General features: G+C 44.1%; 2 protein-coding genes across 4 annotated transcripts; both read left to right on the top strand.

Annotated features, from left to right (window-relative positions):
• The first annotated feature begins 177 nt into the window (after positions 1 to 177).
• On the top strand, positions 178 to 5,334 carry LOC311102435 (charged multivesicular body protein 3-like). Of its 2 annotated transcripts, none has more exons than XM_084143790.1 (6): positions 178 to 596; positions 1,253 to 1,313; positions 2,321 to 2,500; positions 3,626 to 3,747; positions 4,022 to 4,136; positions 4,267 to 5,334. In XM_084143790.1, the coding sequence occupies exons 1-6, from the start codon at positions 552 to 554 to the stop codon at positions 4,398 to 4,400; spliced, it is 657 nt and encodes a 218-aa protein (XP_083999916.1). In that variant the 5' UTR covers positions 178 to 551; the 3' UTR covers positions 4,401 to 5,334. The 2 variants fall into 2 exon arrangements, with proteins under 2 accessions (XP_083999916.1, XP_083999917.1); XM_084143791.1 differs by having other exon boundaries at positions 594 to 693.
• Positions 5,335 to 8,475: 3,141 nt separating this feature from the next.
• reep1 (receptor accessory protein 1) lies at positions 8,476 to 26,493 on the top strand. 2 transcript variants are annotated; one of them, XM_084143778.1, is made up of 8 exons: positions 8,476 to 9,096; positions 10,706 to 10,778; positions 11,348 to 11,424; positions 11,633 to 11,753; positions 17,113 to 17,226; positions 18,888 to 19,059; positions 25,093 to 25,370; positions 26,057 to 26,245. In XM_084143778.1, exons 1-8 carry the CDS (start codon positions 9,065 to 9,067, stop codon positions 26,129 to 26,131), a joined length of 942 nt encoding a protein of 313 aa, XP_083999904.1. In that variant the 5' UTR covers positions 8,476 to 9,064; the 3' UTR covers positions 26,132 to 26,245. The 2 variants fall into 2 exon arrangements, with proteins under 2 accessions (XP_083999904.1, XP_083999905.1); XM_084143779.1 differs by lacking the exon at positions 25,093 to 25,370 and having other exon boundaries at positions 26,057 to 26,493.
• The last annotated feature ends 310 nt before the right edge of the window (positions 26,494 to 26,803 follow it).

The following is a 26,803-nucleotide window of genomic DNA, read 5'->3' on the forward strand; positions in this document are numbered from 1 at the left end:
TATGACCTACCTGGATTCAGCGCTGTTCAGCGGCCATGGTGCTGAATCTGTGATCAGTCCTTTGTTTTAGCTCACGCTCATCGTGTAGCTAGCTGTCCATGGTGCTGAACGTTTATGAGCCGTGTAGACATTCCCGCAGGCTAGTTATTAGGCTATATGTGTTCCTGCGGCTTCTACAATTTAAGTGGCAACCAGGTAGCCTACCACTGTGTTGGATCCAAAACACATTACATCTGCTAGGCCTATCTCTGATGTCATGCTTTGGGTCTATTGGTTGAAGTATATTGACGACCTTATCATTTGGAAATATTGATTAAGTTTGATCCATTTGAGCATTATTTTGCATTTAGCACTACATAGTTTCAGTCATTTAGATTCAAGGAAAAAAGACAGGAAAATAAGGTTGCGTTTACGTGTTGGAACGTGGCCTAGGAGGCGAAGTGGCGTAGCTTGGAATCAGGAAGTGATTGAAGGTGTATGCCAATGTTTCTGTGGTTTTCTGTATTATTATCAGCTTAGCTAGGTTAGCTAACGTTTACGTTGTAATCAAAATGGGACTGTTCGGGAAAACACACGATAAACCACCGAAAGACCTGGTAAGTAAAGGCTTCTGGTGAGGGGCGACGAGCTTGCCTAGTTGAGGACAGCTAGCCAAACGATGCATTCGAAGCTAGCTAGCTCTGTTAATTTATGGTATGGCGACGGTGTTGCGTTTATTGAATAACTCTCCTCAGTCGTATTTCAACTTGAATGAAATAACGTTGTGTTTTAAAGTAGCTAATGTAACGTTAGCTAGCTAGATAACGTTTACGAAGGCAGTTAACGTTACGAGCTGGCTACCTAACATTAGCCAATTTACGTTAGCTAGCCAACTGTTGCTGAGCTAGCTGGCTAACGTTAGCATTTCAGTTTGATTGTTAGCTAGCTAACTTGCTAACTAAGTGCTTGCTTGTGCTTGCTACTTGTATTGAAAGAATGTGTAGCGTATCTTTACAAACTTTATTCCCGAAAATGCTATGGCTAGCTACTCAGATAACGTTAAAGTACATGCTAGCAGCAGGTAGCAGTCAGCACCATCCTCGGATGTTAACAAACCAACAATCTAAAGTACATTTTCAGGGTTCTGTCTCAAATGTACTGTGTTTACACGACATTTCGTTTAAGCTTGACAGTGAATAACACACGTCTGATTAATGTCATATTTTACTATTTTTTTGTTTAAGCTTAATTCACTTTTTTCTATCATTTTAAGGTAAATGAATGGTCGCTCAAAATCAGGAAGGAGATGAGAGTGATTGACAGACAAATTCGAGGTGAGAAGAAGAGCTTCAAGTCTATTTTATGTGAGGTCCAGTGCAACTTTGCTTTGTTACTCTAAGAATGTCAGAGAGCAAATCATTTTCAATACACTATAACAATATAAACACAAAGTAGGGTGTCCAATCAAAATCTCATATTTTGACCAATGGATAAAATACTATGTTAGATATGTGTAGATAATCCTCTAAGTAAACCAATGGGCCAAACCTCATGTCTCTATCATAATCCGTTCAAAAGTTATTGGAGTTTTTACCCTTGTTGGATGGCCAAAATTAGGGTGACTAAATCAACTGAGGCCAGAGAATAAAAAAAGTAAAAGTGCACAGCTTCGAGTCAGTTATAGGCTGGATGCTGTGCAAGAATGAAGGCTCACTTTCCAGTTGAACTCGTCATCTTTCTTCTCAAATCCGCAGGACATAAAACATATAGAGGTAAGATAGATATCGATTTTGAGACAAGACGTGTAGTATTTTCAGATTTTAGTATACACTTTTCATATTCATGCAAAATTCCTGTTATTTTTCAAAGATTTATCACCAAAAAATGTATATCTCTGTGAAATATCAACGGAACAATGAGCGTACCGCAAGCTTTTTATTTCATGAAAAGTTTCAAAGCCTTTTACATTTAATTCAGCTCGTGTCATGCTACTTTTTCTTTTTGCGACCCAAGGAAATGACTTTGAAGAACATGTAAAATCCTCAAAAGTTTCTGCGAGAAAGCTGTACCGCTCTGTCAACAGTTTTTGGGTATACTGTTAATGAAATGTTAGAGAAAGACCCCACTGAACGATTCCGAACATGAATTTTGTCTTGGTAAAATGTATTTTATAACATAAGGAAGTGAAATTTCATCACCAAAGCGTGTTTACACCCGCAGAGTGGGTGGACAACCTACACAAATGAAAGCTGCTGTCAAACTTCTGTCATAATGTTATACATTACAGTATGTTATATTACATTATTTAGCAGTTTCTCATTGTTCCTCTCTTGTATCTCAGACATTCAGAGGGAGGAGGAGAAGGTAAAGAGATCCATTAAAGATGCTGCTAAAAAGGGACACAGGGACGTGTGTGTGGTTCTTGCAAAAGAGATGATCCAGTCGAAGCGTGCAGTCAGCAAACTTTATGCCTCCAAAGCCCAAATGAACTCTGTACTACTCAGCATGAAGAACCAGCTTTGTGAGTGTTAAAGAAACTACTGATGTAGCGCCACCTGATACAATATACACTATATATACAAATGTATGTGGACACCCCTTCAAATTAGTGAATTTGGCTATTTCAGCCACACCCGTTGCTGACTGGTGTATAAAATGGAGCACACAGCCATGCAATCTCCATAGGAAAAAACATTGGCAGTAGAATAGCTGTACTGAAGAGCTCAGTGACTTTCAACGTGGCACCGTCATAGGATGCTACCTTTCCAACAAGTCAGTTCGTCACATTTCTGCCCTGCTAGAGCTGCCCCGGTGACCATCTGGCAGTCCGACGGACAAATCTGGGTTTGGCAGATGCCAGGAGAACACTACCTTCCCGAATGCATAGTGCCAACTGTAAAGTTTGGTGGAGGAGGAATAATGGTCTGGGGCTGTTTTTCATGGTTTGGGCTAGGCCCCTTAGTTCCAGTGAAGGGAAATCTTAACGCTACAGCATACAATGACATTCTAGATGATTCTGTGCTTCCAACTTTGTGGCAACAGTTTGGGGAAGGCCCTTTCCTGTTTCAGCATGACAATGCCACCGTGCACAAAGCGAGGTCCATACAGAAATGGTTTGTCGAGATCGGTGTGGAAGAACTTGACTGGCCTGCACAGAGCCCTAACCTCAACCCCATCGAACACCTTTGGGATGAATTGGAATGCCGACAGCGAGCCAGGCCTAATCGGCCAACCTCAGTGCCCGACCTCACTAATGCTCTTGTGGCTGAATGGAAGTAAGTCCCCGCAGCAATGTTCCAACATCTTGTGGAAAGCCTTCCCAGAAGAGTGGAGGCTGTTATAGCAACAAAGGTGGGACCAACTCCATATTAATGCCCATGATTTTGTAATGAGAGTTCGACGAGCAGGTGTCCACATACTTCTGGCCATGTAGTGTGTCTTGAAAATACCCAGCATAAGTTCAGTTGATGATAAATTAATAGAAATGCTTTGTAACTCTGGAAGCTAGTAGGATCCTGAGTTTTATCTGGTCAAGCCAAGTGGTCAGGCCAAGTTATGTCTGTAATATGAATATGTACTGTACATGTCATATGCTACATATCACAATCGGAAGGGGTTGTGTGTGACTCTGCTGTTATTTTTCCAGCTGTATTGCGTGTAGCTGGGGCCCTTCAGAAGAGCACAGAGGTCATGAAAGCCATGCAGAGCTTAGTAAAGATCCCAGAGATCCAGGGCACCATGAGGGAGCTGTCTAAGGAGATGATGAAGGTCAGTCGCATATCTGCTGACTCATTGTGGCCACTTTGTGACTGTTGGGAACATAAGTCTAGCACTACTTGTGTCCGTTTCTCTATTTGTGTAGCTGTCTCTAGAGAGACTCAGGGAAGCCATCCAGTTTTTTTAACCACTGCTACAATACGAAGCTACAAACATACAATACTATGCACTATGTTTGAATTTATATTGAAGAAAAACCATGTTTAGATTAGTAAATACTGTTCGAGTATTGATATAACTTGTTTGTGTCGTGTGTGTCCCACAGGCTGGTATCATAGAGGAGATGCTGGAGGATACCTTTGAAAGCATGGAGGATGACGATGAGATGGAGGAGGCAGCAGAGGCGGAAGTTGATAAGATCCTCTTTGAGATCACAGCAGGTAAAGATAGTCCCTTGGTAATCAAACTTGTCTCAAAAAGTTGTTTGGGGCTGTAAATTATCGCCTGCCTGGCGGGGGTAAAAAATACAATATTGTACATGCTGACCCCTGGTGGTTTGTTCCATATCAGGTGCCCTTGGCAAAGCACCCAGCAAAGTCACCGACGCCTTGCCTGAAATGGAGCCTCCTGCCGCAGCCGCAGAGGATGATTCGGAGGAGGACATTGAGGAGATGCATTCTAGACTGGCAGCCTTAAGGAGCTAAGATTGACCTCTTGACCTCTTTCTGTCCCCTTAAAGCCCTTTTGCCTGCCCAAGGATGTACAAGGTCAATTTTGATGTACGGTTTACCTAGTCTCTTCTCAACTACATTTTGTCTCTTTCTTTCACATTATTATTTTGGGCTGAGAACTTTTCAATGCTTAGGGCTAAATAACACATCAGATCTGTTCTTATGAAAGGGGGATTTTATGATTTTACACAAACTGGGGAAGCCCAGAAATCACTCGATGTGTGGTGTGACATAAAAAAAAAAAATCATACTGGCCCCCCATGGGAATCGAACCCACAACCCTGGCGTTGCAAACACCATGCTCTACCAACTGAGCTACAGTGGGCTCTCATGATAGCTGAAAATAAGAAGGACCCATCCGTATCTAAAGAGTTGAGTGTGGTCTGATTCTTTTGGTCTTGTATTTGGGGAAGTCGAGGCTCCTCCAATTGGGTGGATTAGAGACTTTTACTCTGAGCCGGTCACTGACATATCTAATCTGTAATGGAAACGTCTTGCTCTACATTGAGAAATTAAATGAGTGACTCATCACATTTAAGTGTTCATGAAACTTTAATCCATGAAGTTCATGAAACTTTAATCCATCACTACTCTGATCTAGTTCCAAATTTGATACAATATATTACATTTTATACAATATATTTCATTCACTTTCAGCACCTGAAACACTAGAACTGAATAGTGAACTTCTTTTGGTAGTTTGTCTCTGTATAGTACATATGTATCTATATTATGTTGTCTTATATAAAGTTGTTTGGAGGGATAAAGAATGCACGCAAAATGGTCTAACAGATTTTTTACATTGAGATCCAGCTTCTTTAACTGTATATTGTTGGCCTCAAAAGTCCTAATAATTTGTTGTGCTTATTCAGTAAAAAATAAAAAATGATTTGTTAGTTTAGTTTCAGACCCTGTGTGTTATGGGATGTTTTTTTCTGTGCACACTTTAGTTTTTTTATGTGTGCAGGAAATTAACATAATTAATTTTACTGTTGTCTGGCCTCTCCATAATTGAATGTGACCTGAAAGATAAGGAAAATAGAGGAGTAAGATGAAAGGAAAAAGTTGACGTGTGTCTGGTTCGGTTGGTAGGTCACTACTTTTATTGCTTTATTTTTATGGGGAAGAGCAACATCTGTGAAAACACATTCAGGAGGGAGATTATTTTCTCTGGGGTGCTTATCCCTTGGTTTCTAATATGGACAACGGGATTATCTTTCTACCAGCCACAGCCCTCCCTCGGCAGCCTTTGTGTAATGTAACCAAACCCTATCTATGTCCTCTGACTGTTGATATGTAGGTTACCAGTCAAAAAAGGACAGTAGCTGTCAATTATGTTTTAGGAAAAACTCCCAAGATTACAAGCATCAGCTAATGGCAGTTAATTTTTTCTTTAATTTTGTTTGTTTCTGAAACTGAGCATTTACAGGTGTTTGCCATACTTTTACAACATGTTTAATCCAGACTACCTGGCCTGCTCACTTGTTTGTTTTTAGTTCCAGACCTTCTCTGTAATAGGCTTATTAACCGAGGTGATATTGGTGATTTAATTATTACAACCTAACAATCTTAATACTTAATCACCATTTAAAACATTCTTTATACACTGAACAAAAATATAAATGCAACATGCAACAATATCAAAGATTTTACACAGTTACAGTTCATTTAAGGAAATCAGTCAATTGAAAAATTAATTAGGCCCTAATCTATGGATTGCAGACATGCATCTGACAGACATGCATCTGTTGGTCACAGAAAAGGTAGGGGCGTGGATCAGAAAACCAGTCAGTATCTGGGGTGACCACTATTTGCCTCATGCAGCGCAACACATATCCTTCGCATAGAGTTGATCAGGCTGTTGATTGTGGCCTGTGGAATGTTGTCTTCAATGACTGTGCGAAGTTGCTGGATATTGGCAGGAACTGGAACACGCTGTCGTACAAGACGATCCAGAGCATCCCAAACATGCTCATTGGGTACATATCTGGTGAGTATGCAGGCCATTGAAGAACTGGGACATTTTCAGCTTCCGTTAATTGTGTACAGAACCTTGCGACATGGGGCTGTGCATTATCATGCTGAAACATGAGGTGATGGTGGCGGATGAATGGCACGACAATGGGTCTCAGGATCTCATCACGGTATTTCTGCATTTACATTGCCATCGATGAAATGCAATTGTGTTCGTTGTCCGTAGCTTATGCTTGCCCATACCATAACTTCACCGCCATCATGGGGCACTCTGTTCACAACGTTGACATCAGCATTCCGCTCGCCCACACGACGCCATACAGTTGAAACTGGGATTCATCCGTGAAGAGCACACTTCTCCAGCATGTCAGTGGCCATCGAAGGTGAGTATTTGCCCACTGAAGTCGGTTACGACGCCAACCTGCAGTCAGGTCAAGACCCTGGTGAGAACAACGAGCACGCAGATGAGCTTCCCTAAGATGGTTTCTGACAGTTTGTGCAGAAATTATTTTGTTGTGCAAACCCACAGTTTCAGCAGCTGTCCAGGTGGCTGGTCTAAATCGATCCGGCAGGTGAAAAACACTGATGTGGAGGTCCTGGGCAGGCGTGGTTACACATGGTCTGCGGTTGTGAGGCCGTTTGGACGTACTGCCAAATTCTCTAAAACGACGTTGGAGGCGGCTTACAGTGCATTCGGAAAGTATTAAGACCCCTTGACTTTTTCCACATTTTGTTATGTTACAGCCTTATTCTCTAAAATGTATTAAATTGTTTTTTCCCCTCATCAATCTACACCCAATACCCCACAATGACAAAGCAAAAACAGGTTTTTAGAATTTTTTGAAAATGTATAAAAAATAAATAATGGAAATATCACATTTACATAAGTATTCAGACCCTTTACTCAGTACTTTGTTGAAGCACCTTTGGCAGCGATTACAGCCTTGAGTCTTCTTGGGTATGACGCTACAAGCTTGGCACACCTGTATTTGGGGAGTTACTCCCATTCTTCTCTGCAGAGCCTCTCAAGCTCTGTCAGGTTGGATGGGGAGCGTCGCTGCACAAGGATCTCTCTGTACTTTGCTCCGTTCATCTTTCCCTCGATCCTGACTAGTCTCCCAGTCCCTGCTGCTGAAAAACATCCCCACAGCATGATGCTGCCACCACCATGCTTCACCGTAGGGATGGTGCCAGGTTTCCTCCAGACGTGAGGCATTCAGGCCAAAGAGTTCAATCTTCCTTTCATCAGAACAGAGAATCTTGTTTCTCATGGTCTGAGTCCTTTAGGTGCCTTTTGGCAAACTAAGTGGGCTGTCATGTGTCTTTTACTGAGGAGTGGCTTCCATCTGGCCACTCTACCATAAAGGCCTGATTGGTGGAGTGCTGCAGAGATGGTTGTCCTTCTGGAAGTTTCTCCCATCTCCACAGAGGAACTCTGGACCTCTGTCAGAGTGACCATCGGGTTCTTGGTCACCTCCCTGACCAAGGCCCTTTTCCCCCGATTGCTCAGTTTGGCTGGGCGGCCAGCTCTAGGAAGAGTTTTGGTGGTTCCAAACTTCTTCCATTTAAGAATGATTTTTTGGTACCCTTCCCCAGATCTGTGCCTCGACACAATCCTGTCTCGGAGCTCTACGGACAATTCCTTCAACCTCATGGCTTGGTTTTTGCTCTGACATGCACTGTCAACTGTGGGACCTTATATAGACAGGTGTGTGCCTTTCCAAATCATGTCCAATCAATTGAATTTACCACAGGTGGACTCCAATCAAGTTGTAGAAACATCTCAAGGATGATCAATGGAAACAGGATGCACCTGAGCTCAATTTCGAGTCTCATAGCAAAGGGTCTGTATACTTATATAAATAAGGTATTTCTGTTTTTTATTTTGTATACATTTGCTAAAATTTCGAAAAACCTGTTTTCGCTTTGTCATAATGGGGTAATGTGTGTAGATCGATGAAGATTTGTATTTATTTACTCAATTTTAGAATAAGGTTGTAACGTAACAAAATGTGGAAAAAAAGTAATGGGTCTGAATACTTTCTGAATGCGCTGTACGTTAGAGAAATTAACATTCAATTCTCTGGCAATAGCTCTGGTGGACATTCCTGCAGTGAGCATGCCAATTGTATGCTCCCTCAAAACTTGAGACATTGTGGCATTGTGTTGTGTGCTCATTTTTGAGTGGCCTTTTATTGTCCCAGCACAAGGTGCACCTCTGTAATGATCATGCTGTTTAATCAGCTTCTTGATATGCCACACCTGTCAGGTGGATGGAATATATTGGCAAAGGAGAAATGCTCACTAATGAGGATGTAAACAAATTGGTGGCACAACATTTTAGAGAAATAAGCTTTTTGTGCATATGGAAAAGTTCTGGGATCTTTTATTTCAGCTCGTGAAACATGGAACCAACACTTTACATGTTGCGTTTATATTTTTGTTCAGTATACGTATAAACAATATTAGATAGGTAGGCCAATGACATGATCATTTCAGTAGACTCACAGCTGTTCACTCTGTATCACGTTCATATCTGGGTGCGGCGCAGCGTTTGACGCCTTGGTTGCCACTCGCTGACGCTGCTGTCAAATGGCAACTGCCAACGCTCAAGAAGGAAACTCCTCCCTGTTGACAGCACGTTCTGTCGCCTCCTCAGCGCAATGGTCTCTTGGATAATCTCTAGAATTGTGGTGTAAGTTATTTTTATCACATTCTTTATTCTTTCTAAAATAGCCCACCTCGAGATAATGCCGTTTACGATAAATCTGCGGGGGGTTTTCAGTGACACAAGGTGCATGTCAGCAGTGGCCGCTTTATAGCCTATTTAGGACACCTCTTATTTCTAAGCAGAGACAGTGACTCGGGGGTTTGAGACGAGACAGAATGTTGTGCTCTGTTTATGATTGAAATGTTATTCCTTACTGAAAGAATGGGTTCTATATCACATTCAATGGGTCGATGATATGTTCTCTTATGTATTTACATGCGTTTTCTTTCCATTCCAGACAAAGAATGACGATTGGCCAAATTAAATATGTATATTTTTATTGATATATGTCTGCTCATTCAGAGCAATGGAAATAATAAAACAAAAATAATTTTGCCATCGATATGTCATGCAGTAGGCCTAAATGCAAAGTTGACTGAATAAAATGCCCAAAACACAGAGCAGTGGTGAGCGGAGCAATTTTATGATACTTTATATTCTTTATTTGGAATGGGTCAACCTTCTCAGGTTACAATGCAAGTGTTGCATATAATTATAGACTTCATTGCAATATGTTCTGATAATTATAGTCATCCGAATATTTAAGCACATTCAACTATGGAAGCAACATTCTAGGCTCCACTGGCCATTCGTATTGTGTTGTAATATGGATAAATTATTAAACGTGTTCACAACATATGGGCTTGGAGTAGGCCTAAAACAAATCTCAAAATAGCACGTCAATAAAATTTAGATTATAATATCATATTACATTGCTGTTTCAGACGTGAGGGGCAGCAAGTGTCTTCTGGCTGTCTTGGCATTCAAAGCTCTATAGCCTATCCAACAATAGATGTTTGTTGTTCTGAGGTCTTGAGCAGAAACACTGAATACGTTTTTGTTTTGAGTGACCTTATGTATTTGGCATTGTTTTCTACAGGACAACCCGGTGTGTGCATATGTAGGTCACAGGTCAGTAATTTGAGCAGGTCACACCCCCAGCTGTTGCTGGACTGTTGCTTCAAGGGGTCCTGTCTGAGAGTTATACAGTCGCACATGGGTAGGCCAAGAGTCCTCGTGTCCCTGTTTAATCTGTCAGATTTTAGATGAGCTCTGATGTCAGTTTAGTTATTTGTTTTTGATTGTTGTTGAAAATATTAGTTTCTTCATATCAATAACATTCAACAATATGGGCGGAGTTGGAATTACTTGAGCCCTTGAAACTCGGAGTTTCGCGGAGGCCTCATTGATGTCAATGGGACGTGGCGCAAAGGAAAGGCGCAAATAGTTACTCCCTGTTGATGTATTATTGTTTTTTTATGTCAACATTAATTATAAAATCTAAAACAGTTTTAACAAAGTAAATTAATAATAAACCCAATACCCAGAGGATAATGTAGCATATCAAAATTATAAAAAACAGATGTTTGTTTTTTGATGATGTGACAATTCAGTTGTGAACTGCTGTCAGTTGCTGTACTTTGGACTGTTTCCACTTTACTGCGTTTTATTTGCTTTTATCCTCATAAATGTGTGTGGATGTGCTGGGAAAACATTTATTGCATAGGCTTATGACATGTTTGATGTTTTCCAGGCTTATATTTGGCACATTATATCCTGCATACTACTCATACAAAGCTGTCAAATCAAAGGATGTGAAGGAATATGTGAGTATGAGCAGCAGTCTGAAAAAAGTGAAAATTAAACCAAACAGTAACATGCCATATTGAGTCAGTCTGTGTAGATTACACATTATGGGCCAGTTTCACAGACCCAGCCAACTATTGGACTGAATTACTTAAAGATGCACTATGCAGAAATCGCTCCGCCATTTCCTGGTTGCTAAAATTCTAATAGTTCACCTAATTTCAGTTTATGTGACAAAACAAGCAAGTATAGTGTAGAGAATCATTGTACTATCTAAATCGCAGTGAAATTTATTTTCCATAACCAAAAATATTTTCAGCTGTTTGAATCTGGTGTACAAAACCAAAAGTAAAAGATGCAAAAACAAATCCTAAAAACGGGGAGCATAGAAATAGCACACATAGAACATATCTACCGCTTCTTAGACTTGCTTTCAATGAGAATGACAGATCTACAACTCACATTTCTGTGAATTTTGTGGGGTCCCCCAACAAATGACATATTGCAGCTTTAAAACAGGATTTAAACAATTTAGTTTAATATTTCTGAACTATTATGTGCCAGACTGAGAGTTATTCTGCTTTTAAAGGTAAAGTGGATGATGTACTGGATAATATTTGCACTGTTCACCACCATGGAAACCATCACAGATATATTTATCTGTTGGTAAGTAAATGGTGTATTATAAAATATCTGTTTTGTTTATGTATAGTATTATTTCACTTCACCGAAATATTGTTCTGAAATAGTACACAGTCACATAACATCGGCCTACAGCAGGATAGTCATAAGACTGATGATGCTATTGTAATGGAGAGTATAGATTTTATGAATGCTCTAAATGGTCACTGTATTATTCTTCCCTTCACTGTAGGGTTCCTTTATATTATGAGCTGAAGATTGCCTTTGTGTTATGGTTACTGTCTCCCTACACAAAGGGGTCCAGTGTTCTATACAAGAAGTTTGTTCACCCAACACTTTCTTCAAAAGAGAAGGTGAGGCCTGTGCATTAGTCCAGTTTTCATTGTCCTCTTGAAATGTATTATAAAGTGTCTTCAATGTAAAAAATGCTTTATATGCTCTACTAAACATTTTAACGGCACAGGGTTTGCTGTGATCAATTATCCAAGGGAGAAGTTGGATGACATTTTCTTAGCTGGCAATGTTTTGGCTGGATGGGCATAAGAAACGGCATGGTTTTTCCTTCCTCCTTTTCACTTTATTTTGTGGTCAGAAAACTCGTCAGATTAGAGAGGGGATCAACAGAGGGATCCAGTGTCAGATGAAAATAAACAATAATTCTGATTCTAAAAGACAATGAACATGTCCACTCTTTCTTTATGCATGAAAAAACATGTGCGTTGCTAAACAGCAATCACAAGACCATATTAATTATCAAATAGTTACAAAATGTATTGTTGTGACGAGTACTGAAGATACGAAGAGGCAGGACGCAGACGCAGGAATCAACAATGTAAAGATTTACTTAACACTGAGCAAGAGAACAACAAAGAGCGAGTACACGACAAGACACTAACAATCACACACAACACAACACTGAACAGTCCAGAGCAATATAGGGGTGGTGATGAGATGATGAGGAGCAGGTGCGCTGGAGGTGGTTAGGGTGCGTTGGGTTTCCATTCCGGTGTTGCCGAAGAGGTGCGCTCAGATCGGTGGCTCAGTAGACTGGCGAATCAGAGCACCGGAGGGGAGAAACGGGAGGAGACGTGACAGTAACCCCCCCCCCCAGGACGTGTGGCTCCCGCCGCAGGACGTCGCCAGCCAGGACAACGACCCAAATTAGGTTGGGGTCGAGAACGTCCCCAGCCGGAACCCAGCTCCTCTCCTCAGGACCATACCCCACCCAGTCCACCAGGTAACGGAGCCGTCCCCCACGGAACCTGGAGTCCAGCAGGTCCCTCACCTCATACGCCGGACTCCCGTCAATGTCCAGGGGCGGAGGGGGCGAACCCCGGGGGACGGCATCCGTCAGAGGACCAGGAACCACCGGCCTGAGGAGACACTTGAAAAGTGGATGAGACACAGTAGTGAGGGGGAAGGAGCAGCCGGTACAATACCTAATTTATCCGCCGAAGGACCTTAAACAGCCCCACAAACCAGGGGCTCAGTTTCTTGCAGAGCAGGCGGAGAGGGAGGTTTTTGGTGGACAGCCAGACACGATCCCCAGGCTGGAATACGGGGGCCACACCGCGGTGGCGGTCGGCTTGGTCCTTCTGCCGATGAATGGCCCTCTGGAGATGGACATGGGCGGCGTCCCAGACCTGTCCGGCCCTGCGGAACCACTCGTCCACAGCGGTCGCATCAGTCTGGCTGGGTGTCCAAGGGGCCAGGGCCGGCTGGTACCCCAGGACGCACTGGAAGGGAGTGAGCCCCGTGGAGGAGTAAACGAGGGAGTTCTGGGCATATTCTGCCCAGGGAAGAAACCTTGCCCACTCACCCTGCCGGTCCTGACAGTGGCAACGAAGAAACCTCCCCAGCTCCTGGTTCATGCACTCCACCTGCCCATTCGTCTGATGCCTATACCCGGAAGTGAGGCTGGCCATGGACCCGATCTTCTCCAGGAAAGCCTTCCACACTTGGGAGGTGAATTGGGGGCCACGGTCCAAGACGATGTCCTCCGGAAGTCCATAATGCCAGAAGATCTGTTGGAATAGGACCTCAGCGACCTGGAGAGCAGAAGGAAGACCAGTTAGTGGCAAAAAACTGCATGATTTGGAGAACCGGTCTACGACCACCAGGACTGTGGTAAAGCCGTCAGAATGTGGGAGGTCGGTGACAAAGTCTATGGACAGGTGTGACCAAGGTCGCTGAGGCACTGGGAGAGGAACTAGTTTACCTGCCGGTGCGTTCCGAGGTGTCTTCGTTTTGGCACATACGGAACAGGAGTTGATATAGCGGGAGACATCATTAGCCAAGGTGGGCCACCAGTATTTTTGTGAGAGAGAATGTAGGGTGCGCGTCATACCGGAGTGCCCTGCCATAAGGATGGTGTGCGCCCAGATCAGCAGGCGGTTACGGACCCTGGTGGGTACAAACACGTGCCCCGGAGGGGCGTTGGCAGGTGCTGGGTCCTCCTGTGCCGCCAGGCGGATGTCTTCATCCACATCTCAAACGACAGGTGCCACGATGAGAGACGGAGGCAGGATAGGACCCCCAGATCCTTCCTTTCTCCGGTATGGTGCATCCTGGAGAGTGCATCGGCTTTCACATTCTGGGATCCTGGGCGGTAGGACAGAATAAACTGAGAGCGAGTAAGAAACTGGGCCCGCCTGGCTTGACGAGAGTTCATCCGTTTCGCTGCCCGTATGTGCTCCAAATTCCGGTGGTCAGTGAGAATCCGGAATGGATGGACTGCGCCCTCCAGCCAGTGTCTCCATTCCTCCAGAGCGAGGACCACGGCCAACAGCTCCCTGTCTCCAACTCCATAGTTCCTCTCTGCGGGGGTAAGCTTTTTCAAGAAAAAGGCACAGGGATACATATTCTCTGGCTTACCTTGCCGCTGGGAGAGGACCCCACCCACACCCTCCTCAGATGCGTCCACCTCCAGGAGGAAAGGACGAGCTGGAACTGGGTGTTTTAGGAGGGGCGCTGTGGTGAACCTCTCCTTCAGCCTCTTGAAGACAGCATCAGCCTCAGGGTTCCAGGCCAGCTTCTGAGGCCCCCCCTTAAGGAGAGAGGTGAGCGGGTGGCTATGGAGCTGAAGGACCTGATGAAACGGCGATAGAAATGTGCGAAGCCAAGGAAGCTCTGTAGGCCCTTGATGGTGGTGGAGACTGGCCATGACCTGACGGCGTCCGTCTTCGTTCTTTCCATGAACACCCCGAGGACTGATCCTGTATCCCAGGAAGGAGATGGCCTGTTGGTGGAATTCACATTTCTCCCCCTTCACCAACAGGCTGTGTTCCCGGAGGTGGAGTAGGACCACTCTGACGTCCCTGACGTGCTCCTCGAACGTAGCCGAGTAGATCAGGATATCGTCGATGTACACCACCACCTGTCTACTCAGCATGTCTCGGAACACGTCATTGACGAAGGATTGGAACACGGAAGGTGTGTTGGCGAGGCCGTAGGGCATGACACAGTGTTCATAGTGGCCTGAGGTAGTGCTGAATGCCGTCTTCCACTCGTCTCCTTCCCGGATTCGGATCAGGTTGTAGGCACTCCTCAGGTCCAACTTGGTAAATTACCGGGCCCTTCGCAGCTGCTCGATGGCCGACGGAACCAGAGGGAGGGGGTACCGGTACTTGGTGGTGACTGCGTTCAGCCCCCGGTAGTCAATGCACGGCCTCAGTCCTCCGTCTTTTTTGGCCACGAAGAAGAAGCTGGCGGAGGCAGGAGAGGAGAGCGTCTGATGAACCCCTGTTTCAGGGTCTCTGCCACATACTTCTCCATGGCCTCAGTCTACGCTATGGAGGGGGACTAAATGCGATTCTTTGAGGGATGTTGTCCCTCCAGCAGGTCAATGGCGCAGTCCCAGGGCCTGTGAGGAGGGAGACACTTAGCCTTGGAGGCAGAGAAGACATCGGAGAGATCTGCGTAATCACGTGAAATGTTGGGCTAGAGGGCGGACTCCAGACTCTCCACTGACGTGAAACAACAAACCACCGGAAGGCAGGTCCTCCGGCATGAGGAGGACCAGGCTGTGATCCTCTTGGTGATCCAATTGATGGTGGGGTTGTGTAGTCTGAGCCAGGGCAATCCCAAGACGATCCGGTGAAGGGGTGACGTGACGATGTGGAAGGACAGCTCCTCGTGGTGCTCCGGTAGTGTGGGAATGGTGATGGTGATGGTGAATGAGAGAGTGACGTGCGTAATGGTGCCTGATCCAAGTGGTTTATTGTCCATAGAGGTGACATGTAGCGGAGAAGGCAGTAGCATGGTGGGCAACCCCTATTCAGAGACCAGCTCCCTATCTATAAGGTTCCCTGCTGATCCAGAATCTATAATTGCTGTGGAAAGCGAAGAGAAGGAAGAACCATTCACCATTAGGGGAACTAAAAACAATGGTTTGGTGACAGGTGATGACGGAACACTCACGGAGCGGCGACGGGAGTCAGACCGCCTAGATAGGGAGCCGCCAGGAGATCTGTGGTCCGTGGTGGTGTAGGGGGTGCTGCCCACCTCCATGGGTGAGGACTCGGAGGCAGGGCAGCTTCCATAGCTCAGATGGGGTGAGCGCCGAGGCTCCGGGTGGTGTTGGGAACGCCGTCGGTCTCTCAACATGTCGTCAAGACGAATGGACGTGGCGATGAGGGTATCAAGGTCCATCTCGTCATCCCGACATGCGAGTTCCATCATGATGTCCTCCCGTAAGCCTCTCCTGAAGGCCATGTGCAGAGCACGCTCATTCCAGCCAGAAGAGGCCGCAACCGTGCGAAAGCTCAGGGCGTACTCGAACGCGGCCCCCTCTCCCTGTTGTAGCCGGAGGAGACGCTCACCCCCGTCCTTTCCCTCCTTGGGATGATCGTACACCGCCCTGAACCGAGCGAGGAAGGTGGAGTAGGGAAGCGCCGCGGCCTCACCTCCTTCCCAGACTGCAGTGGCCCAATCCAGCGCCTTTCCCTTCAGTAGCGAAATCACCAGCGCTATCCTGGCTTGGTCCGATGGAGATGCCCCACACTGACACGCCAGATACAGTGAAACCTGTAGCAGGAAGCCTCTACATTTAGTCGTTTTCCCGTCATAGCGCTCTGGCAGGGCGAGGGGTCCCTCAGACGTTGGTGATAGCACGGGAGGAGGTGGACTGGGTGCACTCGCCGCTCCCTGAGGTGGAACCGGAGCGATGGTCAGTTTATGCAGCGTTTGGAGCACTTCCTGCATGACGGCGTTCAGCTGGGCAATCTGCTGCTGGTGCTGGTTGAGGAGCTGGGAAACTCCAGGAGGATTACCTGCTGCATCCATCTTCGTGATTGGTGTGTGATTCTGTGATGAGTACTGAGGATACGAAGAGGCAGGACGCAGACACAGGAATCAACAATGTAAAGGTTTATTTAACACTGAGCAAGAGAACAACAAAGAGCGAGTACACAACAAGACACTAACAATCACACACAACTCAACACTGAACAGTCCAGGGCTATATAGGGGTGGTGATGAGATGATGAGGTGCAGGTGCGCTGGAGGTGATTAGGGTGCATTGGGTTTCCATTCCGGTGTTGCCGAGGTGGTGCAGTCAGACCGGTGGCTCAGTAGACCGGCGAATCAGAGCAACGGGAGGAGATGTGACAATTGTTTACATACAGTACATCAAACCTAGGAATGTGTTTTTCACATGACCTGCCAAGAAAAAGACAGTTACTGTAATATGTGTGTGTTTTTCCGTCTGTCCAGGACATTGATGACTATCTCTGCCAAGCAAAGGACAAAAGCTATGACACTCTGGTGACTTTTGGGAGGAAAGGTTTGAATGTGGCAGCCACAGCTGCAGTCCTGGCTGCGACAAAGGTAATGCTGACTCTTTGAATTTCTGATTTGTCCTGGGTGGGGTGAAGTTATGTTTTTCTCTATTCATATACAGTGCCCTCCACTAATATTGACACCCTTAGTAAATATGAGCAAAACGGTCTGTGAACAATTTTTTAAAAATTGTTTATCCTCTTGGTCTTTCATTCAAAATATTCACAAATATCTAACCTTTAATTAAAGTAAAATAATTGCAAGAAAAAATAAATTCTTATTATAAATCAAATATTTTTCTCAATTATATGTGTGCCAAGATAACAGCGCTGAGTCTTCTCCTATAATGCGTAAGGAGGTTGGAGAACACATGGCAAGGGATCTCAGACCATTCCTCCTTACAGAATCACTCCAGATCCTTCAGATTCCGAGGTCCACACTTGTGGACTCTCCTCTTCAGCTCATCCCACAGGTTTTCTATGGGGTTTAGGTCAGGGGACTGGGATGGCCATGGAAAAACCATGATTCTATGGTCAGTGAACCATTTTTGTGTTGATTTTGAGGTGTGCTTTGGATCATTGTCCTGCTGGAAGATCCAACCACGGCCCAGTTTAAGCTTCCTAGCAGAGGCAGTCAGATTTTGATATAATATCTGCTGGTACTTGATGGAGTCCAGGACCTTTGGAAGAAAAACAGCCCAACAACTTCAAAGATCCACCACCGTACTTCACAGTGAGGATGAGGTACTTTTCTGCATGGCTATCTTTCTGTCTACGCCAAACCCACCTCTGGTGTTTGTTTCCAAAAAGCTATATTTTGATCTCATCTGACCATAGAACCTGGTCCCATTGAAAGTTCCAGTAACGTTTGGCAAACTGTAGGCGGTTTGTTGTTTGATGAAAGCAAAGGCTTTTTTATAACAACCCTCCCAAACAACTTGTGGTTATGTAGGTGGCGTCTGATCGTAGTTTTGGAGACTTTCTGACCCCAAGACCCAACTAATGTCTGCAATTCTCCAGCTGTGATCCTTGGAGATTTTTTGGCCACTCTAACCATCCTACTCACTGTGCGTGGGGTCAATAGACGCACTTACTAACTGTAAGTCGCTCTGGATAAGAGCGTCTGCTAAATGACTAAAATGTAAATGTAAATTTAAACTTCTTAATTATTGCCGATAGTGGAAATGGCCATTTTCAACCATTGAGCTATTTTCTTATAGCCATTTCCTGATTTGTGCAGCTCAACAACCTTTTGTCGCAAATCATTACTATATTCTCGGGTCTTTCCCATAGTAATAGATGACTATGGGAACTTGGCCTGTGTGTCACCTCATATTTATACCTCAGTGAAACAGGAAGTCATGGCTTACCGCTTAAGTGTTCCTAATCACTGAGGTGAACTTAAAAACGTAAAATATGAATGGGAATATACTTCAGTTAGATTTTACTCATAAGAATTTCTAGGGGTGTCAATAATTGTGGCACACATGTTTCGGAGAAAAATATTTATTTCACATTTATTTTTTTCAATCATTTTACTTCAATTAAAGCTTAGATTTTGTGAATGTTTTGAATGAAAGACCAAGAGGATAAACAGCAAATAAAAAAAATTCACAGCCCGTTTTGCTCATGTTTACAAAGGGTGCCAATATTAGTGGAGGGGCACTGTAGATAATTCATAGTGTTAATGTATTTTGTCTCCCACACCAGAGCCAAGGAGTACTGTCAGATAGACTGCGAAGTTTCAGCATGCAGGACTTGTCCGCCTACCAGTCCGACCCAACTGAGATAGACGCTGGATCTGTCCACACCCAGTCTGCAGCTGGACAACAAAGGGCCAGGACGATGATGCGCAGCAAGTCAGAGATTGGCTACACCAAGGGTGAGACTATACTGCCACATACACTTACATAACTAACCAAGATACAGACAGAATGATTGGCCACAACAAGGGCAGGGAAGGGAGTGTCATAACTTTTTCCATATGACATTTTTATGACCTAGATAACTACCAGGTAATAGTTAAGTAGCAATATGGTACATAGGATTGGCAATTTCTATACACTAGCATGTGCACTAGTACGGCCTAATAGAGCAAATGTGGTATATTTGGCAAATAATGGTTGACCACAGCACTGGTGAAAAGAGTGAGCACAGTTTAAAGGTGTTACACATACGATTTTTGTAGAATTTTTGCATTCTAATTTCAGAAATTGTCCATAATATATCTGCAGTAATGGTGAAATGATAGTGTTTCTTAGAATTACTTACCCACCAATGTTGTGATTGGCTGATATTTGCCTATTGATTCTCCCACTGGAGCATGTTGTCAAAATGGGAAAGATGTTCTGACTTTGTGGCTGTGTTATCTAGTGGAAATCGCTCTGTCATTTCGTGGTTGCAAAGATTCTACACTGTTCGCTGAATTTCAGTTTATGAGAGAAAACAAGTACTGAATATTGTAGGGAATCATTGTACCATCTAAATCGCTGTGGAATATATTTTCAATAACAACAAATATAGTTTTTACAGCTGTTTGAAGCTAGTGGACCAAAACCAAAAGTGAAAGGCTCATGTGCGAGTCTCTGCCATGTTACGTGGAAATGAGATGCGGGGGATGGGGGAGATTTGTTTTGAATGACTCGAATTTGAGCCTTTTACTATCGGTTTTGGTCTACCAGCTTCAACCCACCAACTGGACTCTCGACACTGCAATATTCTCTGCTTTTCTGAAACATGGCTCTCGGACAAGATATCCCCCATGGCTATCCAACTCGATGGATTCTCCATTCAAGTGCTGACAGGACAGTGGAGTCAGAGAGATCGAGAAGGGGAGGGGTTTGCCTCTTCATCAACAACTGGTGTGCTGACTCAAGCGTGGTGGAAGTGTCGACCCATTGTTCACCCGTCTTGGAATACCTGATGGTCAAATTCCGACCCTTTTTTCTCCAGAGGGACTTTTCAGCTGTTATCGTGACTGTTGTATACTTTCCACCTCAGGACAAGAAAAATAACAAGCTGGCACTTAACGAACTGTACGAGGCTATAAACAAGCAGGAAAACGTACATCTGGAGGCTGCTTTTCTGGTTGCCGGTGATTTTAACTCAGCGTCATTAAGACAAAAGATGCCTAACTTCCATAAACATGTCTCCTAGACCACTGTTATTCTACCCACAAGAAAGCATACAAGGCCCTCCCTCGTCCGCTATTCAGCAAATCACATCATGACTCCGTACTCCTGCTTTCTGTTTACAAGCAGAAGCTCAAACTGGAAGTACCCGTGACTTGCTCTGTTGAGAAATGGTCACCAGAATCAGAGGTTATGCTACAGGACTGCTTTGCTAGCGCTGATTGGAATATGTTTCGCGACTCGCCAATAACATTGACAAGCTAACCACCTCTGTAATCAGCTTCATTAGGAAATGCATCTGTGACGTTGTCCCCACAGTAAAGGTTCGCTGCTTCCCATATCAAAAGGCCTGGATTAACACAGAGGTTGGCGCTAAACTAAAGGACAGGGCTACCGCACATAGGGCTATTGCAGACAACCCCGAGGCTACGGTTGAGGACAGGAACAAGTACAAGCAGTCCCGCTACGACCTCCGCAGAGTCATCAAACGAGCAAAAGGACAATATAGGAATAAGATGGAATCATATTACATAGGCTTCGCCACCCGTCGCATGTGGCAGGAGCTACAGTCCATTACGGATTACAAAGGACGACCCAGCCGTGATCTGCCCAATGATGCCTCTACCAGACGAACTCAATACATTTTATGCATGCTCGACAATAACAACCTCGTGCCGAGTGTTAGGGCTGCCACCGACCCAGAGGACTGGGTAATCTCACTCTCCGAGGCCAACGTGAGTAAAATCTTTAATCACATCAACACCCGTAAGGCTGCGGGGCCCAACAGTATTCCAGGGAGCCTTCTCAGAGCATGCGCAGAACAGCTGGTGTGCATATTCACGGTAATTTTCTACCTCTCCTTGTCCCAGTCTGTAATCTCCACGTTTTAAGATGTCCACCATCATTCCTGTTCCCAAGAACTCTAAGGCTTCATGCCACAATGACTACCTCCCTGTAACACTCACATTTGTAATCATGAAGTGCTTTGAGAGGCTGGTTATGGCACACATCAAATCCATCATCCCAGACACCCTAGACACACTGCAATTTGCATACCGCCCCAACAGATCCATAGACGATGCAATCACAACGGTGGTAGGCCTGATCACAGGCGACGATGAGACAGCCTACATGGAGGAGGTCAGTGACCTGGCAGTATGGTGCCAGAACAACAACTTCTCCCTCAACATCAGTAAGACCAAGGAGCTGATCATGGACTACAGGAAACGGAGGGGTGAGCATGCCCCCATCCACATCGACGGGTTGCAGTGGAACAGGTCGAGAGCTTCAAGTTCCTCGGTGTCCAAATCATTAAGGACTTACAGTGCCTTCGGAAAGTATTCAGACCCCTTGTCTTTTTCCACATTTTGTTACGTTACAGCCTTATTCTAAAATTAAATTAAATAAACAAAAATCCTCAACAATCTACACACAATACCCCATAATGACAAAGCATAATAAAAATAAAAAACAAAAATACCATATTTACATAAGTATTCAGCCACTTTGCTATGAGACTCAAAATTGAGCTCAGGTGCATCCTGTTTCCATTGATCATCCTTGAGATGTTTCAACAACTTGATTGGAGTCCACCTGTGGTAAATTCAATTGATTGGACATGATTTGGAAAGGCACACACCTGTCTATATAAGGTCCCACAGTTGACAGTGCATGTCAGAGCAAAAACCAAGCCATGAGGTCGAAGGAATTGTCCGTAGAGCTCCGAGACAGGATTGTGTCGAGGCACAGATCTGGGGAAGGGTACCAAAAAATGTCTGCAGCATTGAAGGTCCCCAAGAACACGGTGGCGTCCATCATTCTTAAATGGAAGATGTTTGGAACCACCAAGACTCTTGCTAGAGCTGGCCGCCCGGCCAAACTGAGCAATCGGGGGAGAAGGGCCTTGGTCAGGGAGGTGACCAAGAACCTGATGGTCACTCTGACAGAGCTCCGGAGTTCCTCTGTGGAGATGGGAGAACCTTCCAGAAGGACAACCATCTCTGCATCACTCCACCAATCAGGCCTTTATGTTAGAGAGGCCAGAAGGAAGCCACTCCTCAGTAAAAAACACATGACAGCCCGCTTGGAGTTTGCCTTAAGGCACCTAAAGACTCTCAGACCATGAGAAAGAAGATTCTCTGGTCTGATGAAACCAAGATTGAACTCTTTGGCCTGAATGCCAAGCGTCACGTGTGGAGGAAACTTGGCATCATCCCTACAGTGAAGCATGGTGGTGGCAGCATCATGCTCTGGGGATGTTTTTCAGCGGCAGGGACTGGGAGACTAGTCAGAATGAACAGAGAAAAGATCCTTAATGAAAACCTTCTCCAGACCGCTCAGGAACCTCAGACTAGGGTGAAGGTTCACCTTCCAAAAGGACAAAGACCCTAAGCACACAGCCAAGACAACGCAGGAGTGGCTTCGGGACAAGTCTCTGAATGTCCTTGAGTGGCCCAGCCAGAGTCCGGACTTGAACCCAATCAAACATCTCTGGAGAGACCTGAAAATAGCTGTGCAGCAACATTCCCCATTCAACCTGACAGCTTGAGAGGATCTGCAGAGAAGAATGGAAGAAACTCCCCAAATACAGGTGTGCCAAGTATGTAGCGTCATACCCAAGAAGACTCAATGCTGTAATCGCTGCCAAAGGTGCTTCAACAAAATACTGAGTAAAGGGTCTGAATACTTATGTAAATGTGACATTTCAGTTATTTCTTTTTTATAAATTAGCAAACATTTCTAAAAACCTATTTTTGGTTTGTCATTATGGGATATTGTGTGTAGATTGATGAGGAAAAAAAACAATTAAATCAATTTTAGAATAAGGCTGTAATGTAACAAAATGTGGAAAAAGTCAAGGGGTCTGAATACTTTCAGAAGGCACTGTAAAATGGTCCACATACACACAGCGCCTCTTCCCCCTCAGGAGGTTAAAAAGGTTTGGTATGGGCAATCAAATCCTCAAAAAAGTTATATAGCTGTACCACTGAGAGCATCTTGACTGGCTGGATCACTGCTTGATATGGCAATAGCACCACCCTCGGTCGCATGGTGCTACAGAGGGTGGTGCGGACAGCCTAGTATATCACTGGGGCCGAGCTCCCTGCCATCCAGGACCTCTATATCAGGCCGTGTGAAAGGAAGACCCAGAAAATCGTTAAATACTCCAACCACCGGTGCATCAAGTCTGACACCAAGAGGCTCCTGAACAGCTTCAATCCCCAAGCCATGAGACTGCTAAATAGCTAACTAAATAGCTAACAAAATGGCTACACGGACTATCTGAGTTGACCCTTGTATTTTATTTCAATTTTTCTCTATGCACACTCACAGGGCCCTACACATTCACGCACACTGACACTCCAACACACACAAACACTCACTTCATAATTTTCTCACTCACACATAATATGCAAATACATTTATACTGACTCTATACACACACCCACTCACAAACAATCATCATATACGCTGCTGCTACTCTATTTATCATATATGCTGATGCCTAGTCACCTTAACCCTATACATATCTACCTCTATCACTCCAGTATTCCTGCACACTGTAAATATGGTACTGGAACTGACTGACCCTGTATATAGTATGCTTACTTACTTTCTCATGTTCTTCTTATTTCTAATTTTTATTTATTGTGTGTTTTTGTTCTACCTTATGTTATTTTTAGTATTACATTGTTATTGCTTACTGCATTGTTGGGTTTAGAGCTTGCAAGAAAGGCATTTCACTGTACTTGTGCATGTGACATTAAAACTTGAAAACTATCATATGGCCTCCTTCCTGTTTAAGCCTGCAGATAATAGTTCTGTAAGATGACTTTCCTGAGTCCCCCTAACCCCACATCTCCCTTCCTGTTTGTGACGCTCTCTGACTGCAGGTCAGTCTCCATAGGGCTGCCAGGGAGGCTCTCAACCCATCTAGGAATACTTAACTTTTAGATGTTATCATTGAATGACCACATCCTGCTCTCCAGTGGCCAGACTCATTCAATGTTTCATGTCTTGTCATTATACAGTATGTGTTGTACAGTCCAAAGTTTCTTTGAGATTCACTTTGTTTGGATTGATTAGTCTATTTTCCAAGAGGTTATTGAGTGTCACAAAGGTGAAAAGGAATGCTTTTGCACCATGGCTCTGTTAACATCATTTTTTTTTAAAGCACTAATATTGTGGATAACTGTAACTGTAAGTGGCTGTACTGTGTGGATGATTAACACATTTTCAATGTTTTTGTTAACTTACCACACACTTGTTGTGCAATAATTACAATGTGATTATCTGATTTCAGAACAACATGATATTATCTGATAAGTCCACAAGCATCCTTTATACTGAAAGAGCAGGGTAATGAAAGGCTATTTTGGCCTTTTGATTTCTGCTTGCATGGCAAATTGAATGATAAGATAGAAATCCAGTGTACTGAACATAATTCTGCAGAGACTTAATGAAGGGCCCTGAAGAGGAGTCCTCGTCCTAATGGCATAGGTATGCTTGTTTGCCCTGTGAGAGACGGTATTCCATTTCTTTCAGCATTATTTTAGTTCTTATTCCCCTGCCTGCACACATGGTCAGATGATGTCTGCTCCCTTGGTCTGTGTAGAGAACAACAACCCTACTCTGCCCCATAGTAAACTGAACTCATAACAACCTCAGTGTAATGAAATGAGCTACATCACTTCAATAATTATAGTACATTTCACTGCAGATTTCAGCATACTTTCTGATGCGTGTCTGTAATTATTTTTACCACGGTCATTCTCATGGTGCAGGGCAGGATTTTGACATGACTGAATATGAGGTGCTGAGCTTCGATCAGTGTGACACCAAGGAGCCACTGTCCCACCCTATTACGCCCCCCGAACCCATGACTGAACCCACACCCACTCCTTCGCCCTCTCTGACCCCCCAGCCCGCTCTACCCTCTCCACCTCCATCCCCTGCACCCGCTGCACCCCCAGCAACAGAGCAGACTGAGGACATGGGGAGAGGGGGGGAAACATCCACAAGCTCCCCACAGCTCAGGTTGATTAAGAGGAAGGCACCTGAGGTACTCCTTTAAACTGGCTGGTCTACTGGCGCATGGTTCTAACTGCTACTGGACTGTGGTGACTAACACACCGAGTCACTCATTCTTACTTGGCTACTTCTAACTGGGTTCTTTTTGCGTTGCACGGTATCATTGCAAAAATGAGGACGGCAGATAATTGTTTTGCTGGAATTTGTTGTACTGTTATGATACACATTTGTTTATAATATGTATTTGAGTTTTAGTGGACTGACAAATGTGTGTAAATTGGTGTTATTTTGCAGTAATGTTTCACTGCTGATATGACTTTGCTGTGAATTGCAATGGTTATGGAAGTATTGATTTGATTGCATTTATTATTTCCCACACTAGAAAACAAGCTGAAACAGGCATCTGAAAACAACATTCCAGGATTGCTTTCTTAACCATGTGTCAAATCATATTTTCATAATGTAATGAGTGTTTATCTTGTCCCCGAACTGAATTTAGAGATATACAGAGCATGTTTTTGTGCCACATCGGACAAACAAGACAAACATTGTCAGACCACAAACCAGGAATAATATGGCATTTACTGCTTTCAGAACAGTTATGGTTGATCAGTTACTGCTTTCAGAACAGTTATGGTTAATCAGTTACTGCTTTCAGAACAGTTATGGTTAATCAGTGCTCCATTTATCTTTTTTTCTATCTCTCTCTCTTTCTAGCCTCCTCCTAGAGTCTTAAGGCCTCTCACAAGATTCAGGAGTGCCCAGCTGTCTTCAAACAGAGAAGCCATGTGATATTCTGTGAACGCTCCCAAGACTGCTTTAGCTGCGAGGAGAAGAGGGTAAATAAGGAAATGTGGCCAAAAGCTAAATGTATAAAACAGCCTTGTTTTAGAATAAGGAAACCAAAGTGACTTGTGAAAGTGTACACACCCCTTGCACAGTATTCACATTTTGTTGCCTTAAAATTGTATCTAAAAAAATAAATAATTCTGCGGATCTACAAAACCTATTACACATTTTCAAAGTGAAAGAAAGTTATTATTATTTCAATTGGTTTTATTGGTTTTTAAAAGTAGATAATCAACAGTAACAAAACATAAATACAGCAACAAGTTACATTGGTACTATCCAATGCAACAGCTGTTGGACAATACAAATTATATAATAATAAAATAAAAGAAGAAAAATACTATATAAGTAAGTTCATAACATCCCTTACTCAATTTAGGATGGGCCATAACATCCCTAACCCAGTGAGCATGCGATGGCGGGGTATCTGACTTCCATTTAAAAAGAATAAGTGGGCGGGCCAGAAGGAACGAGAAGGCTATGGCCTCTGCTTGGGTGTTACAGAAAGTAAGCCCTTCGGGGGCTACCCCGAAAATAGCGACAGAGGGATCTGGGGCAATTTCCTTATTGTATATACAGTTGAAGTCGGAAGTTTACATACACCTTAGCCAAATA

Source organism: Coregonus lavaretus (assembly GCF_964263955.1).
Source record: "Coregonus lavaretus genome assembly, chromosome: 27".
Taxonomy (NCBI): Eukaryota; Metazoa; Chordata; class Actinopteri; order Salmoniformes; family Salmonidae; genus Coregonus; species Coregonus lavaretus.